This window comes from Thunnus albacares, chromosome 15, assembly GCF_914725855.1.
Source record: "Thunnus albacares chromosome 15, fThuAlb1.1, whole genome shotgun sequence".
NCBI lineage: Eukaryota > Metazoa > Chordata > Actinopteri > Scombriformes > Scombridae > Thunnus > Thunnus albacares.
This window is the reverse complement of record NC_058120.1, coordinates 21,005,423-21,022,589: the sequence shown is the minus strand read 5'-3', so window position 1 is coordinate 21,022,589 and position 17,167 is coordinate 21,005,423. Positions and strand designations below refer to the sequence as shown.

Here is a 17,167-nt window from a genome sequence, read left to right as displayed (position 1 = left end):
TCTGTGCAAAATTAAACAGCCTCGGTAGTATCTGATGAGACTCACAGTTCTCTATTTACTAGGCCTGCTCCTTGGTTGTCACACAAAAGAAAAACGGCTGGGAAAAATGATACTAAGATGAAGCCTTTTGTAATTTAAGACGCAAGACTTTTGCTTGCGACTTGGTGGGGTGAGTTTGTCTAGAAAGACAGCTGCTGGCAGCAGGTGTGGCAGCTGCAGCGATGGTCAAGTATCAGAGAGCCCCAGACATTAAGCCAAAGGTTTAACTACGTCTATCAACTGGGGAGACTTTCAGACTTTCACATGGTCTGAAGTATATCCGACACTATGAAACCTCCTTGTTTACTGTCAGAGAACATCAACCCAAGAAGTGCAGATAAGCCTAAACCAGAATTCAACTGATTTCCTTAGTATTTATTCATCAGCTTCTAACAGTTTTGTGTCTCTCTTGGACTTCCGTAGGGTTCTCCATCAGACCCCAAATGCCCGGCCCAGTTTGAGGCTGCTGGTTGAGGGGGGAAGCAGTGAGGACAGCAGTCCTGGTCTTCAGACGGTATGAGCGGGGGAGCGGAGCAATCTGACATCCTAAGCGTGCTCTCCCTGGTCAAGGAGCGATGGAAAGTGGTAAGTGACTCGTTATTCGGCGACAATAGGCAGTGTGTTTGTCCAGCTCTGTCACTGCCTGTCCCTAGCTTGCACTCTGTCCCACAAACAACAACTCTTTGTTCATCAAACAGTGCTTTTCCCCCCGCCTATGAGTCCTTCTCCTTGTTTCTAAAGTGTCTCACCTGTGGCTTGGACAGTTTGGGGTCGTGTCTCACTGTACAGATAGTGCTGCTGCAGTATGTGAGATCCAAAAATAGCCCGTATAGCTATTTGTGGCAGTGCAGTGAGCTATAGGCAGCAGCAGTGTTCCCCCGAGGGCCCATGTCTCTCATTGCTGTGCCAGCCGGGGTGCCATGTGAGGCTGTTATTCCTAACTGGCAGCCTGGCACCACTTCCTCTCTTCTAAGGAGCTGAGTTACATAAGAATGCTGCAGCTAATCCCACGACTTTAGCTCCTAGTGCGACACAGGGCCTTGCGTGTGTGTGTGTGTGTGTGTGTGTGTGTGTGTGTGCGTTAAGGACGGTGAAGGACACGTGGGAGCTTAGCGGAAATTAAAGCTTTGAGAGATGAGAGTGAAAAGGTGGATCTGTTCGGGGAAATTTGACAGATCAAAATAAAAGAAGAGAGTGTGCTGAAAAGTACAGGAACTATTCACGAGTGAGCTAATTATCTAGTCACGTTAACTCCTGTCATAAAAGAAAGTTTCATAAATAGACCTATCACAAAATAACTCTTGTATAAAGTGAAAAACTGCCTCCTTACTACTAGTATGTTCAAATTGAACCTACAATACATATTTTAAATAAGTTGAATGCCCTCATTACTCATGCCCATTGAAGTACTATGAATCTCTTCCATTATGTCGTAAAGGAAACAATCAATTTGGAGCTTCTCATTTGAAATATCTGTATGAATAATACAGAGGTGATATATTAATTTGGCTTGTTGCAGTAGTCCTTCATTATTCAATATGTGCTATGTTTTGAACCAGTGCCTACAAGATCTTTTATCGATTTTCATCGACACACAAACTCTTTAACCCCTTACCACCCTAATCCTTCTTAGGGGAGCCTAAATGAAAACAGATTGACTGTTTTAAAAAAAGAAGAAGAAGAAAAGGCTTCCTGTGCACCAGAAAACTCAGCTCTGGATGAATTTAAAAAGTTGTTGTATTTATTAAAAATATTAAACTTTTAAACAGTTTTTTGTTTTTGTTGGTATGCAGCAAGATATTTGTACATTTTTGATTCTCTTGCATTGCAATGATTTATAACACTGTTAGACAGCCAGCCTATTTTGAAAGTATTTTTAAGGTGGTTCAGTTCAGTTATGCTCTTTGGCTTTCACTGTAGCGGAATTATTTTCAGGAGAGGGTGTTCTTTTTGAAAAAAGACTACAGTGACTGAAAAGATGAGAATCTATTAAATCAATCAAATCATATTACATGTTCATATTCATGTAACTTTTTATAGCGGTCTGTGAAAATGTGTAATAAAGGGTTACAGATGGCGTTCCAGAGTTTTCCAGTGCATGCACACACACTCATACTGCAATCACTTGGAAGCACATGCTTTTAATTTGAATTTATCCCCTTATTGCCCACATTGTCATGGCGACAGTGATATCCCCATGGAGGAACATCTAATTTTATATTAATATTGCTATAAGTCCTCATTGATACCTTATTGTAAAGGTAAAGGAGAGAAAATAGAAATACTTAATACCAGAAAGACAGAAAGCATGCTCTCCTGCTGAAGTGTCTTTCATGTACATGTTGTGTACTTTTTCATATGAAGTTCTTACGCAGTGTTTCATGCTCTTCCTCCAGGTGAAGAAGATCGGGGGTGGCGGCTTTGGGGAGATCTACGAGGCGTTGGACCTGCTGACGCGGGTCAACGTGGCGCTGAAGGTGGAGTCGGCCCAGCAGCCAAAGCAGGTGCTCAAGATGGAGGTCGCAGTGCTCAAGAAGCTCCAGGGTGAGTCGAAATGGATTCAGTGGGTTCGGTTACATTTCTGGAATTGACCGATCCTCGTTGTCACGGTGACCTATTGAGTTGACCCAGAAGTGGATATTGTGTGTATTCTTGGCAGAAAAACAGATGCTTCAGAGAATTGAAACATGTTCTTTTAGTAATTTCTCCTGAAATGATGAGAATAAAAATAGGCAAAGAAGAAGACCAATCCAGGAAATGTCATGTCAGTAGAAAATGCAGGGATAGCCTGTGTGCAGCGACAGTGGGGTGGAATTATCTCTCCCTCTGAGACCAGATATAGATCATCTGACTCATCTGAAAACACAATTTGACCCAGGGTTCTTCTCAGTTTGCTTCAGTCTCTGCGGTGCAAAGCACACTGTCATTCCGGATGCACAAGATGTAAATTCCAGTCATTTATATGTGCTTCGCTCTTGTTTTCCTGCCTTAAGTGTTTGGGGTTTTAATGTAAAAGCTTCAAATGGCAGTAAAAGAAGTGACAAAGTGCTCATGCAAGAGGAAGTATATGATTGAAAGCCTGGGACGCTCCCAACTCCCAACAAGAGAGCTCCTTCAGGCGAGCATATAGTTTTACCCCTTTCTCTCTTTTGTTAACCATGTCTCTTCCTTGTCCTCTTCCTTCCTGCCTTTTAACCACTGTGCCCTTTTTTTCTTTCTCCCCTCTGAGAGGAAAATCAATGGGCTGGGATCATGTTTGCTGTCTAATGGCTGCGACCTTAGGCATCACGGTTCTGTTGCTTCCTCAGGGAACCATAATGTAACTTGAGATAGGCTGAACTCCAGCCCCCCCAAACATTGCTGACCCGCCCAGCTGTAAAGAGTAAACATCGACCCACAGCCTCATAAGAACGCTAATGGGTCATATCAGGCTAATAATAGCTTGTTGTGTTTTTCATTTGGATTCTTTCATTGGATTATTTTGATTTGTTGCACCCTTAGATAAGAATTTGGTGAAAACAGGCAATCAAAGAAATAGTGTTTTAACATGGAGGTTTTGTTAGTGTTTGCATGCACTGTGTGCTGAAGGGCTTTGGGGTGTGGTCAAGCTGCCAGTGCAGCAATGTCCTTTGAGTCCAGAATACACGCACTCACTCACACACACGCAAGCACAAACACACAACTCATTCATGCACATGTGTAGTCCCCTGTGTTGTGAGCTATAGCCTATACGTTTAGCAGGATGGTCATACGGGGAGGCTGGTGATGGGAGCCGTAGCGACTGGAGAGGGAAGGACACAGAAATATGGAAACATCATTATGATTCACGCAGCATGCCGCATCTTATGATGTAATTATGCAGCTGATGTCAAGCAACTGTGAGGTGACCTCATCTTCTGCCCTGAAACTATTCTGAAAAACTCTTGTCTTCCTTTATTTTTTTAGGTAAGGACCACGTGTGTCGCTTTGTGGGATGTGGCCGCAACGACCGTTTTAACTACGTGGTGATGGAGCTTCAGGTTGGTCTTCATCTTGGGCTTCAGGCACCGAATACATCACAAGCAAAGCAAGCCTAGTGTAACAGATCAAACTAGAGCTGAAACAATTAGCTGATTATCTGTTAGTATCAAATTGACAGATAATTAATTGTCAGCAGTTTTGAGATTTTTGTAATTGTTTAAGAACTTAATTAAGAACTTGATTAAGTTTGGTTGGTACCAGCCTCTATCATGATGATTTCCTGCCTCTCTCAGTTTTTAATGATTGGAAATGGAATATATTTGGGTTTTAGACTTAATTATACAAAACAAGCAATTTAAAAACATCACTTAAGGCTCTGAAAAATTGATATTTTATGAATGAAATGATTAATTAGCAAATGAATCAACAGATTAAAGAGAGGCTGTAACATTTAAATTAAGTCATGAAATATTCCTCCTCCTACAAATGAAAAGTTCAATTCACAAGCAGCAAAACACGTCCTCGCTCAATTCCATACATTCAAGGGTTTTTGCCACTGCAGCCGTACTTGGTCTGGTATGACCAGTAGCTTATGGTTGCTATTGTTAGCCACTTTAGATAAAGTCACTCATTGCCGAAGTAGCTGCTGTTCAGCCAAAGTTTCACGGTCTTACTTTAAAGCAGTCCTGCGTCAAACCATCTTCAGTCATTACTCTGAACTGGACTTGACTTTGGATTGTCAACAGATTATCTTATGTTATTCTTGTCTAGAAGTAAGTTACAATTACCAAGCCATCGATTATTGTAATGTTAAATAAATCATTTATAAAACTCTAGAAATTCTGCTGCATGTAAATAACGTAGCTACTAACATACATACACTGCATTAATCCAGCTGTATGGGTTAATGAATACTACATATTTGACCTGGTTCACACTAGCTAGTCTCCATATATATGAACCAGACTATGTGGCAGAACACCAAGCAACAAAAAGTATTTATAGCTTCAATACTCTCAGTGTAGTGATTCAGGCAGCACTACTGCAGGCTGTTCACAAACTATATCCCCTACTGTGAACTACAGAGGCGTCAAATTAGTTTCAATCATTGCATCCAGAACATGAGGCTGTTAATACTGAAAATCATCAGCACAATTTTACAAATACATTCTCTGAATCTGATGATGAATGATAGTTTTGAAAATGTGGTCTGCTTGTGATTTATACAGCCAGACCCACAGGAATGAAGATTTCCATGTACTGTGCTGACTCCTGACCTCACCATGGGTTTAATTATAGATGATCAGTGTAGCTGAATTTGTGTTTTTCCTCACTGTGGGCTTGTTTTCTATGTCCACTCAACATATTTGTCCGTCACCACTGTCAAACATTTCAGTCAGTGTGACTGTTCATTAGTGATTTTATTTTTCATTTCAATAAATATTTACTAGTCACTACGTGTTGCTGCCAAAAGAAGAACTTTTGGCAGTTTCTGTCTTTGCTAACTGATCTTGTATAATTTGCTCTTTCAGGGTCGTAATCTGGCAGACCTGAGGAGGAGTATGACCCGGGGAACCTTCAGCATCAGCACCACCCTGCGTCTGGGGCGCCAGATCCTGGAAGCCATAGAGAGCATCCACTCTGTCGGCTTCCTGCATCGAGACATCAAACCGGTGAGTCACAGGGAGCTGAGTGCAACAGGGGATATTTTGGTTCTAATTGAATTACCTAGCACTTATTTTCCTTCTATATATTCCAGGCACATGCGATTATTTCATTTCTGTTGTCTGGATAACATTTGTGACCCATGCACTTTTTGTTATTGGCTGCTAGTATTGTTGCTGAATCAGGAATTTTGTTTTTTTGACTGTGCACTTGCACTGTTGGCTCAATATGAGTGTCGGCCAAATACCTGAAATATGTTTGAATAAATATCTTCTGTCTTTTGAGCTGCTGTATTAGATGATATTCCACCATAGCAACACATGGGGATAAATGTATAAACATTTTATTTACACCTACACCTTTACACCTAAATGATTTTATAATTTTTTGAACCGTTGCCTCCTTACCACCCCTCTCTCTGCTTCAGTCCAATTTCGCCATGGGTCGCTTCCCCAGCACCTGTCGAACCTGCTACATGCTTGACTTTGGTTTAGCTCGCCAGTTCACCAATTCATGCCAGGAGGTCCGAGCTGTAAGTGTCTTTATCTGTTTCTGAGTATATACTGAGCTTAAAGCTGCATTTATTAATATTTTTTATTCTTTGTCATGTGTAATGTAAAACCTCAAAGAATTATCACTTCACTCTGCTGCTCTCTCCAGCATTTTTAAGTGTGTTTCAGCTCATTGTTTTGGTTTTACAGCTTGTAACTTTACTGTTTTGGTTTACTCCTGCTGCTCTTATTAGCATTGTTTCCAGAAGCCACCGTACACTGCTCAGCACCAAACAAGAGATAAACAAAGTTAGCAACTAGCTGCTGAAAATAGTGGAGCATTTAGCAACTAAAAAAACAGACATTGGCCTCAGAAGTTGGTGGAGACCAAAACAGAGCTAAAAGTAGAGTGAATGTTGAACTGACATTTATCAGGTAGCATGAAACATGATGTTGCTCCGCATCTGAAGTTGTGTTCACAGCTAGTTGCTCTGCTCCTCTGGCCAAAAAAATAAGTGAATCAGATTTAATGTGATAAAGTCATGTTAGAGATGCTTATTAAGGGTTAGGATCAGATATGAGATGTAAACATATGTTAGTTCTTTTCATTTTGTGATTTTTTTTTTTTTTTTGGCTGAAAATCTGTGAATTCTGCAGAATATTTCAGACATTGTTTGTATTGAGCCATAAACATGTTAGATTACATCTGTGTTTGCATTTAATGGCTGCATCTGTCTTTGTCAGCCCCGTCCAGTGGCAGGGTTCAGGGGAACGGTCCGCTATGCATCTGTCAATGCACACAAGAATAAGGTCAGTATCTATCTACCCTCTGCTAGAGCTCTTGTGTAATAAGTGATGCTGCCCCACACGTGTCTATTCATGTGCTATATTCAACTTTACTCCATTTTGTCATAATTTGTCACCACTGTCTCCTGTCGATCAAATATTATTGCTCAATGTAAACTCAAGCCTGGTGTAATTCTACAGGAGATGGGTCGTCATGATGATTTATGGTCCCTCTTCTACATGCTGGTGGAGTTTCTGGTTGGTCAGTTGCCTTGGAGGAAGATCAAGGATAAAGTAAGGAATACCTATAAATTGTCCCTCCTGGAATCTAAACTATAAGTGATGAGAAATTATAGGTGTGTGTGTGTTTGTTTATTCCTAGGAACATGTGGGGAAGCTGAAGGACACTTACGACCATCGTTTGATGCTCAAACACTTGCCGGCAGAGTTTGGTGTGTTCTTGGAACACATATCCACTCTTGACTACTTCACCAAGCCCGACTACCAGGTGACCCAGGCATCTGATATGGGTTTAATAACAGAAGTAGTTTGTCTTTAAGTGAAGTGTGGAGTGCATGATCTAGAAAGGTGTATTCTAGTTGCTGCGAGCAACCCAAAATATTTTGTCTACTCTGAATCTTGCTATATATATATATATATTTTTGTGTTTTTCCAGCTGTTGATGTCAGTGTTTGACAACAGCATGAAAACCTATAATGTAGTGGAGAACGACCCTTATGACTGGGAGCGGACCGGCACAGATGGCACCCTGACGATCAGTGCTAGTGCCACGACACCCCAGCATCACACCCGCCTCACCCCGGCACACATGGGGTATGTTTGATCCAATTACTACACCTTTAGTAGAGTTATTTCATAAGGGTTTTAATCAACCAAAAGTTTTTTTATAGTTCACATATAAGGAAAGACTAGACATCATACTGTAAGTTAACCTCAACCATCAAATGAATGTGTACCTTTTGTTGTCCCAGAATGGCGAACGCCTCCTTGATCCCCGGTGACTTAATGAGGGAGAACACAGATGAGGTCCTGCAGGACGAGCAGCTCAGTGACGCTGAGAACAACCCTGCTCCCGAGCGCCTGATGGGCTCTCCCATCCACCCGCACCGCAACCAGGAGGCTGACGTCTGGGAGGAGCTGGACCGCAACCGTAACCGCATCAGGACAGCAGTCTGGAAGGTAGATTACATATGAACACGCAAAGTATAGTTTCTGTACATGTAATATGGGAGTTATATGAGAATTTATACCCCAGTTGAAATTTACCTGATTCTTTAACCAGTTGCTTACAAAAACTTAACTGACTGGTTCCCACAGGCAGCGACAGAAGAGGAGCATAGCAACAACCAGGGCAACCAAGGACATCAAAGCCCTTATGCTGGACCAAGCCTGGGTTCCCCAGTCAAACCGCACCCTGATGTGGTGGCTTCAGACCGTGACGGCCCCCTGCTGAGAAAGCTCCGCAACATCCACAGCTTTGAGCTGGAGAGGAGGCTTGGCCTGGAGTCCAAGCCCAGTCCAGAACGCTTCCTGGAGGCCTGGTAGGTCTATCCAGTGGCCCATCACCATTATTTGCTACAAAAGTAGACTGCAATTTAACCAGTTTTAGATCAACTACTTTATTAATTTTATCATCAGTTTCTTTACTTTTTTAAAAAGAATTCTGAATTTTCGTCAGGATAGAGTAGAGACTTCATTATTTGTTTGTCTTGTGTCTGTTCAGCTCAGCGAAGCAGCAGCCTGGCACCCAGCAACAGGAGAAGGCTGACGGGGCTTCAATCATCCCAGTAACTCAGGGTCAGGCTTTACCTGCTGGAGAGCGTCCTGAGAGGGTCTGGCACTATGATGAGGAGTTTCTATCTGGTGGTGGGTCTCCTAAACCAGCATCCCCTCGATCTATAGAGCATGGAGAGGGGGCAGCCAGTAGTGGGGGCTTTGTGGCCCTCAATCTTAGCTCTGGGAGGCAGGACATTGACTCAAGGGAGTGGGTAATGGTGGAGCGGCCCGGTGGCTCTCCAGGAGCCAAGGTTACCACCAGCCCCTCAGAGGAGGATGAGGATGAGCCAGAGGTGCTCCAGCCAGGGGAACAGTCTCCTGGATGGGAAAAGGGCAGCCCAGGCCCTTGCCCTGGCATAGCTAAACAAGAAAGCCTGGCTTCCTCCAAGGGAAGTGCAAAAGCGGACAAGTTGGAACTTAGTGTGGGCCCTGCAGGGGCTCTGCCCCCCGTCACTCCAACTAGCCCGGCTGAAGCTCTAGCCGAGGGAGTTCTCACTCAGGTAAGCACTTTCATTTGATGGCCATCTCACAACATGACATACATGATACTGACTGTAGTCAGCATTTTACAAAGCTAAAAAGCTGCACAGAGTCAGAGTTCTAGCTATAGAACTTCAATGCTAATATCATACAACGATCAGAGTTCCACCAGCTGCATCTTGCTGTAGTGTGAAGCTAAATGTTACTGCTTTATGTTTGGTGGCTTCTTTGCTTGTGTATATTTGTTAGAAAAAAATATGACACAAATGCAGAGCTTTTATCAGATCACAGCATGGGGGGAAAGAGAGCTTATTGCTTTGAATTGGACTTTGATTTGCATTATATATCATGTATAATTTTATCTTATTTGCAGACATTTTCAGTATGTTTGGTTGTTTTTATGTTCTTTGTAAATGACATGATTTATTTCCAAAATATACTTTGGTATGTTCAGTTTAAATGACTTTTTTGCTCTTTTGCTATTCATAACCTTCAACCAGCCCACCTCCAAAATCCTGCTCAACCCATGAGTCCAATATAAACAGATTTCACTCAAGCTGTAGAGTCGTACTTTTCACTACAAGAGGAATGAATGCTGACTGTCCCCTCACTCCTACAACCACAACTACTACCTCCAAATTCAAAATGTACACTGCCTTCCGATAAACTACCTACCTCTCTTCCTTCCCTAGCCTAAAACAATCCCCAACCCCATATTTTTGATCCCTCCGAGACTTTACCTGTTCAAAAAAACTCTACGTCGTACTCCCCACGGGTGCAACCTGCTTGTCCTGCCTCATAGCACTTCCACCATACTTCCTCCATCTTCTCACTCCCTCACCAATCTCACGACCCCTCCTTTTTCCACCTCCCACTTCTCTCCTTCCCCTCTCTTAGCTTCCCACCTCTCCTCCATCCCTGCCTGAGGAAGTTGCGGCCCGGACATCCAGTCCCATCCCTCTGCGCTCTCCCAGCCCTCACACTCTCCTGACCACCTTGTCGGACCCGCTGCACCTGCGCCACCCGCCGGGCTTGAGGCGCAGCCAGTCTGCTGACCATCAGCAACAGGAACGCCCGTCCTCTTCCTCATCCTGCCACGCTTCCCTACCACTACCACCAAACCCTGCCCCCGGCACCCGCTCGCCCAGTCGCAGGAAACTGCCGGCCATCCCGGCGGGTGCTGCCAACACCAAGTTTCCCTCTGTCATACGCATCACCCGTGCCCAGCTTCAGCAGGTGATGAGCCCATCACAATACTGTAAAAACAGACCTCCATTCAGCTTCCTCCCGCTTACATCAGTAGCAATACACGGGCTGTCAACATTTTTGTTCTTTGTTTTTCTTTTTTTTTTTTTTGTTTAAGTTGCTTGTTTTGGCTTCTTTGTTTAGTTGGCTTGGTTATTGTGTTGTTGTCAGGCAGCTCTCTCCAGAAACCATGAAGGGCATTGTGCAGGCCAGACAGAGCATGGGTCAAATGTGTCCTTGTGTCTGGACATGTGTTCTTGTGATCTGAATAGGGATGTGTGTCTGATTGTGGCATGTGTGTTTGGAATGTCGAGTCATGACTACAGGTTGCATGGTCTCTTTTGTTTCAGATCGTCTTTGTCCTCTCTATCTTTCTCTTTCTCTCTCTCTCCCTGTATTTGTTCCTCACCCTCTCTTCGCTGAAGCCCCCTGCGAAGTTGCGTGAACGTTTCCTGTTCTACTTGCTGGTTTAGTACTCACAGCTTGACTGACACTGCCATAGCACTTGTGTGTTTCGGTCTGATAATGGTAGCTATGGTATTGCATGCTGTTGCCAAACTAATCACCATTTATTACCCCATATTTTAAAATTCTTCTCCTTTCACACATCTGCATCAGGCTCTTGCTACAGAACTACAGCACAACTCGACATGTTGTAGTCTATCAGCAACAGGCCTTTGACAATTAGAATATTATTCCAATTTATAGTGGGGCTTATTTCTATAATAACACCAGTGTGTTTTTTTTGTTCCCTCTCATGTCTGCACCTCCCCCTCCCCTCCAGTTGACAGCTCAGCGTCCCTCTGGGCTGTCCTCCCAGTCAGGATCAGACAGTGCTCCACAGTGCCTCCTGGTGGAGAGGCGTGGTGAAGCTGAAGATGAGGCTCAGCAAGTCCAGGAGCACACAGCGGACATCAGTTCCCCCCAGGACCGTGTGCCCACCCATCCTGGGACACCCACAGACCCTTTGGCTGAGACGCTGATCAATGGAGACAGCCACACCAAAGCTCAAAGTCCTGTGCCAAGCCGTGTGTCTTCCCCACGCTCTCCCCGTTCACCGCACTCACCCCCTCCACGCTCGCCTTCCTCTCCACACTCTCCTCGTTCCCCCCACTGCCCTGTGTTTGCCAATGGCCACCTCTCACCCCCTGTTAATGGCCACAGGGATTTAAATAATGGAGCTTTTCCGAAGTTCAAAGACCCTGAGAATGATTCTGGCCCCATGCCCTGTGTCACAGAGCCTCAGCTAAGGTGGGAGGAAAGTGGAAAAGTTAATATGGCCCCAGCTTCCTCCTCCCCTGCTGCCCCCCGTAAGGACCCCAGCCGCAGGCATAGTCGTATCCCCGTGCTTGAGCCCTCCAGCCTGCTGGAGCTCCCTCCTCCAGGGTCCGCCAAGGAGAAACTCCTGCAGAAGAAAGCCAGCCATCAGGGCCCGGTCCCCTCTCCCACTGCTTCACCATCCCTTTCTGATAGACGTGGCCACGTGGTGGCGTCCCTAGCTAGGGACCCCTTATCCTCCACCTCAGACCGCTCTCAGGATGAGGACTCTCTTATGGGCTCCCGTTCTGACCGCCAGGGAGACGACGCTCCTTCCCTCTCCTCCTCCTCCAGCCCCTTGTCCCGCAAGAGCAGGATCCCACGTCCCGTTCATCCAACCTCTTCTGCTGAGCAGCTGGCTTCACAATTTCTGCCGCGCCCGCCCCCAGGAAAGCCACCTTGCCGCCCCACAATGGAGGGCAGGTAACTTGTTGATCTGCATTCTTCCTTTGATAATTGCTCTTAAACCATTTATTGTGAGTGAAATAACAGAAAGAGTATGAAGAATATTTAAAAAAAACATAAGAAAAAGATATAACACTTTAAATGTCACCTTGTTGATTTGCTCTTGTGATTAAAGGAATAGTTGAATGTAGGAAATAAGCTTATTTGCTTTCATGCAGATAGTGAGATGAGAAGATCAATACTAATTGCATGTGTAAGAGTTGTATCAATCTTCTTATCTAACTCTCAGCAAGAAAGCAAATAAATCACCTGAGTTGCTTGGGAATATATGACTTTGCTTTTATTCATAACCTGCCCTGCTTTTTGTATCTATTTAGGCTTAGGCGTTACCGCATCCGAGCTGGCAGCACCAGTGACTCAGACCTCTTGACATGCCTTGCTCAGCTGATGCATGGTTCCCGTGGCTCCCCCCTTCACCACCGCTCCTCCACTCAGCACAGCTCCAGGATGGGCATCTGCAGCCTGAACAGCTCTCCGCACCACCACCGCAGCTCTAGCGCCTCCCCGCGCAGCTCCTCCTCCCTGCAGCGCTCCGTCAGCTCCTCGCCCTCCCGCCATGAGCACCGTGGCAGCGGGGGAGGGGGCTGCCTGGGCCGCAGCCGTTCGCCTCCCAGCTTCTCTGGCTCGCCTCCTCCCCGCCGCTTCTACTCCTACCACCAGGAGACTTGCTGCAGCCGCCAGGCTCGCACGAGCCCCTTCCACCTGACCAGGGGAAAAGGCTGCAGTCGAGAGGGGAAGTGCTCCAGCAAGCTGAGCAGATAGTTGCTGCCACAGCAGAAGATGGGAAGACTCCAATCAGGATAGAGTAGACAACAGTGTAGATGAAAGCCTGAGTCTTCCTGTTTGAGTATAATTAGACAACAAAATTCTTATTTCCCTTTTTTCGCTGTCAGTCTGAACCTTACACATGTCTTGCCGCTTCCCTCCGCTCTCATCACTCCTATTGCACACAGGGTTTGTCATTCATTTATGTGCCCAGCTTTATGATAACTTATCAGACAAGGGATGTTGACATGTCAGGGTCCTCATTTTATGTATAGCATAGTGTAGCTGCAAAATTAAAACAGATTTTCCCAATGCAGGGAATATTACATAAGTCAATAGTTGGGCCTGTGGGCACATTAATAAATCAGCTTCCTGTTTATTCATCTTTGCTCCATCCTGCACCACAATTTATAGTAACTTATTTATCCCCAGTATTAATGCACTTGGATTATACTGATGAAATATCAGTGTATATGATTACAGCTTAATTAAATATTGGCCTGGGGTTGACTCAGTTATCTCCTCTGCGTTTGGAGATTGCAGGCAGGGTATATAATATTTACTTTATGCTATATGTGAATGCATAAAGCCAGACTTTGTGTACAGTTGTATTTATTGAGATATTTATTTTGATGCATAGTGTTGCTTACGACTCCTACCCTCTTCTGTGTGATAGTGGATGTGTGGTTCAGTGTCGCTCACATTAATTTTAAATGTTTAATTGAAGTGATTACTCCAAAGTGACCCTTTATACAATCAATCATGTAAAGTGCGTGAGGACACACACCTTTTTGTGCCTACTGTGTTGCTAAGAGGGAAGATAATTGTCACTCTGAATGAGAGAATTAAAGGTCAGACTCGTGAAACTACTTTTGAGATGTGTTTTAGAGCTCAAGGCATTAATGGAACATGCATTTCCGGTAGTTGTAGTTGTAGTAGCAGTAGTAAGCTTAAACAACACAAGGTACATTACTGACGAGTAATGTTCAGACACAGACGTTTGTCTCAGCGTGTGCCTTGGCACTTTGGGCAGCTTGAGGATTTACTCTGGTGTGTTTGTAATTAGAAAATAAGGAGCCAAAAAAAACAGACTTGTGCCAGCCGTTATAGGACAACCCTTTTCACCAGTATTCTCTTATGTAGAAAAGGTAGCAACACAAATGTTTGGAAATCAAACACAATTTGAGCAACAGTTTACTTTATGAGAGAGTAGCTATTATTTGTAGTGACGAAAGGAAATATTTCATGTGAAACCCACTTTAGCTGTCCTGTATATATACCAGGTCAGTATGTCAGATAAAACTTTGAACAAATGTGAATTTCAGACCTCAAAAAACATTTATTCAAATGTTAATGAAAATTGAGGCCATATGTACATATATATTTCCTCCTGTCCTGTTCCTCCTGCGCCGGAGAATGTCTTTTTATATAATGACATAAAGTATGTTTGTGCACAAGGCGAAAGAATCAGCGTGTTGTTTGAGTTTAATTTAGTCAGGATTCCTCACTGAAACTCTCCTCCACAACCTTGTCCCACTCCTCTCCTTGTAAGATACTGTAAAATAACTCCAGCTTACTTCCAACGCTACTTCTTGCATGCTCAACAGAGAAAAGGAAAAAAAAAAAATCAAAATCAACTACTGAGTAAAAAAGCTTCATACCACTTCCCATCACACCGCATCTATCTTGTGAAGATTTTAACACAGCAGTAACTTCATTACCTGCTGGGTGAGCAATTTTAATTTCTGTGAAGCTGTATATTTTCTCTGACCTATGACACTATTCCTCTTCTCGCCTAATGTTTGACACTAGTTTTCTGCGCTTCCTGCACTGACTCGGGATGATTGTGTTGCTGGAAAATGATGGACTGTATTTTTATCAGTGCAAATAGCTGACGTGGTGCACAAAAGAATTACCTGAAAACTACAAAAGAGATTAGACGACACATAGGGTGTAAGATTGATGGCAGTCATAGCCACTATAAGATATGGCTGCACATAGAGAATAATAATAAAAAAAATCACATTGCCAAATATCTTGATGAATTTTGCAGATGTGGTTTGAAATGGGATACATGAGAGTGTATAGAGATTGAATGGGCACACTGCTTTGTAGATATAAAATGTGCTGGTTCGTTTTGACTCATGCAGATGTTGCAGGTACCTACGCTAGTCTCACAGAGCAGCTATGATGACTCATCCTGAAGGCAGACAGTGTTCAGTCAGTCAGCCGCCTTAATGTCTCTTCTCTGCCCCTCTGTGCATAGCGAGGGATGACTGAGCCTTGTCTGTGTTGGAGATCATTCCACTGTTAGGCCAAGCCAAGCCTTCCATCACTTTATCTCTTGTCTGTATATGGCATGTGCTACCATGCCTGTCAGCGTGGTCTCTATATCACCGCTGAAATCAGTGCTGTCAGACTGATACTCGTGTGCTTAAAAAGCTATGCTTATACCGGAGAGAGCTCCCTGTTTGTCTGTGAGAATGCGTGGACCACTATCGATTGAAAGTGAACAATTTCAGTGTGCAGTATTCAAAAGTGTTTTTGTTAGTATGCTCTCATAACAGCGGCGTGTAATTTCTACATGTCTCCAGCAATCAATCTTTGAATTCTCCCTTTGCCAAATCTCAAATTTCAGGCTCACAACTTTTAAGGCATTGCAGCTCAGCAAGTTCAGAATGCATTTGTGCAGACTTTTACTATATACCTGTAAAATATTCAAATGAATTATTTAAAAAAAAAAATCATTATTGTAAACCATAACTTATATGCTAACAAGCTTCAGTGAAAGGGAGGAACAGACACTAAACAGTGCTGCTCGTTTTAAAAGATAATCAGATTTCTTCTCATGTTTTTTTTTTCCAATTATTATTGCACATAAGTGGTGTGTAGTTGTAGTACTAGTGTGACCTACCAGATGAGATTTTCTTTGTCACTTTTCTGAGTGGCCTGCTGATAGAAAAGTGTCATATTTATAGTAGCTTGCTGGTATTTGTGGTTACAGATACCCATAGGCCAACAGAACAAACCCAGCTATATCTTTTATTTAAGTGAGATGGAAACTAATGAAAGCTTTGGTGTGCACTGGTACACTTCTCATGTCATAACATTGGATTACTTGTTTTATAACTTATAAATACTTGACAGATATTATTTATTGTGACATATGCTTATTTGCCCATCCGTCATTTTTACTTCAATTGTTGGGATTTTTTAATGGTTGATATTTTTTTGTGTTGTAATGTATCTCATGGTTTTGAAATGTAACTGTACAGTCTCCAGAAGAATGTAACAAGTGGGAGTTTTGCATTGTATATAACTGTAATTATTTATGTTTATTCTATCATTTGTATCATATCAATGCCTTGTACAGTGTTTTTTTTCTTTTTGTTTTAAAATTATTTTGTATTTTATTTTTATAAACTGGTTATAAATAAAATACTCATTCAGCATGCAGACAGAAATGTTGTGATCAGTTTCTTCTTTTAATCATTCTGAAGTGTTGCTGGCGAGGGGCACAAAATTATAACACATCTGCATATTTTTTATAAATTATTGAACTATTGGTCAGCTTTTTAAAAAAGCATCTTTATTATATATATAAAGATTATAAGTCATAGATTTTACAAAAAATAGGGGAATTAAATATTAGAATAAGAGTAAAGAACATAATAAACACAATACTACAAAAGAGGCAAAAAAAAGTAAGTTATAAGCACATAAATTAAAACAATCAAATGCTACAGAGACTTATGTGGTGTTTAGCAGAAGGATTTCAATGTCTAAGACTTGCTTCATGCTTCAGACACAATTTTTTAAGACTTGCAATTTTTTCTTTTCGATATAACAGATGACATACAATGATAAATTTTATTTCAAATCAACTCAAACAGGGTCAACCTGCATATAGAGTGGCTTGCATATAAAGCTATTGATAAAAAAAGAGAATACAACTCTGAAAAGATCATTAAAAAATACATTAATAATAATAATAATGATAATGATAATAATAATAATAATAACAAAATAATACAATATACATAAACATATCTCTCACATAGAAATCAAAAACCCTCTCATCTTTACACTGATGCTTTTATAAAAGAAATATACATACCCCACTTTGTCTTGTCCTGCAGCCTATGTGACATCCTTTC

General features: G+C 42.7%; 1 protein-coding gene across 2 annotated transcripts; it reads left to right on the top strand.

Moving 5' to 3' along the window:
• The first annotated feature begins 534 nt into the window (after nucleotides 1-534).
• ttbk2a (tau tubulin kinase 2a) lies at nucleotides 535-15,018 on the top strand. Of its 2 annotated transcripts, XM_044375142.1 has the most exons (15): nucleotides 535-624; nucleotides 2,436-2,583; nucleotides 3,985-4,058; nucleotides 5,532-5,672; nucleotides 6,092-6,196; nucleotides 6,900-6,965; nucleotides 7,143-7,235; nucleotides 7,324-7,449; nucleotides 7,618-7,775; nucleotides 7,934-8,141; nucleotides 8,280-8,503; nucleotides 8,686-9,238; nucleotides 10,116-10,454; nucleotides 11,248-12,203; nucleotides 12,563-15,018. In XM_044375142.1, the coding sequence occupies exons 1-15, from the start codon at nucleotides 556-558 to the stop codon at nucleotides 13,005-13,007; spliced, it is 3,705 nt and encodes a 1,234-aa protein (XP_044231077.1). In that variant the 5' UTR covers nucleotides 535-555; the 3' UTR covers nucleotides 13,008-15,018. The 2 variants fall into 2 exon arrangements, with proteins under 2 accessions (XP_044231077.1, XP_044231078.1); XM_044375143.1 differs by lacking the exon at nucleotides 10,116-10,454.
• Nucleotides 15,019-17,167: the final 2,149 nt, after the last annotated feature.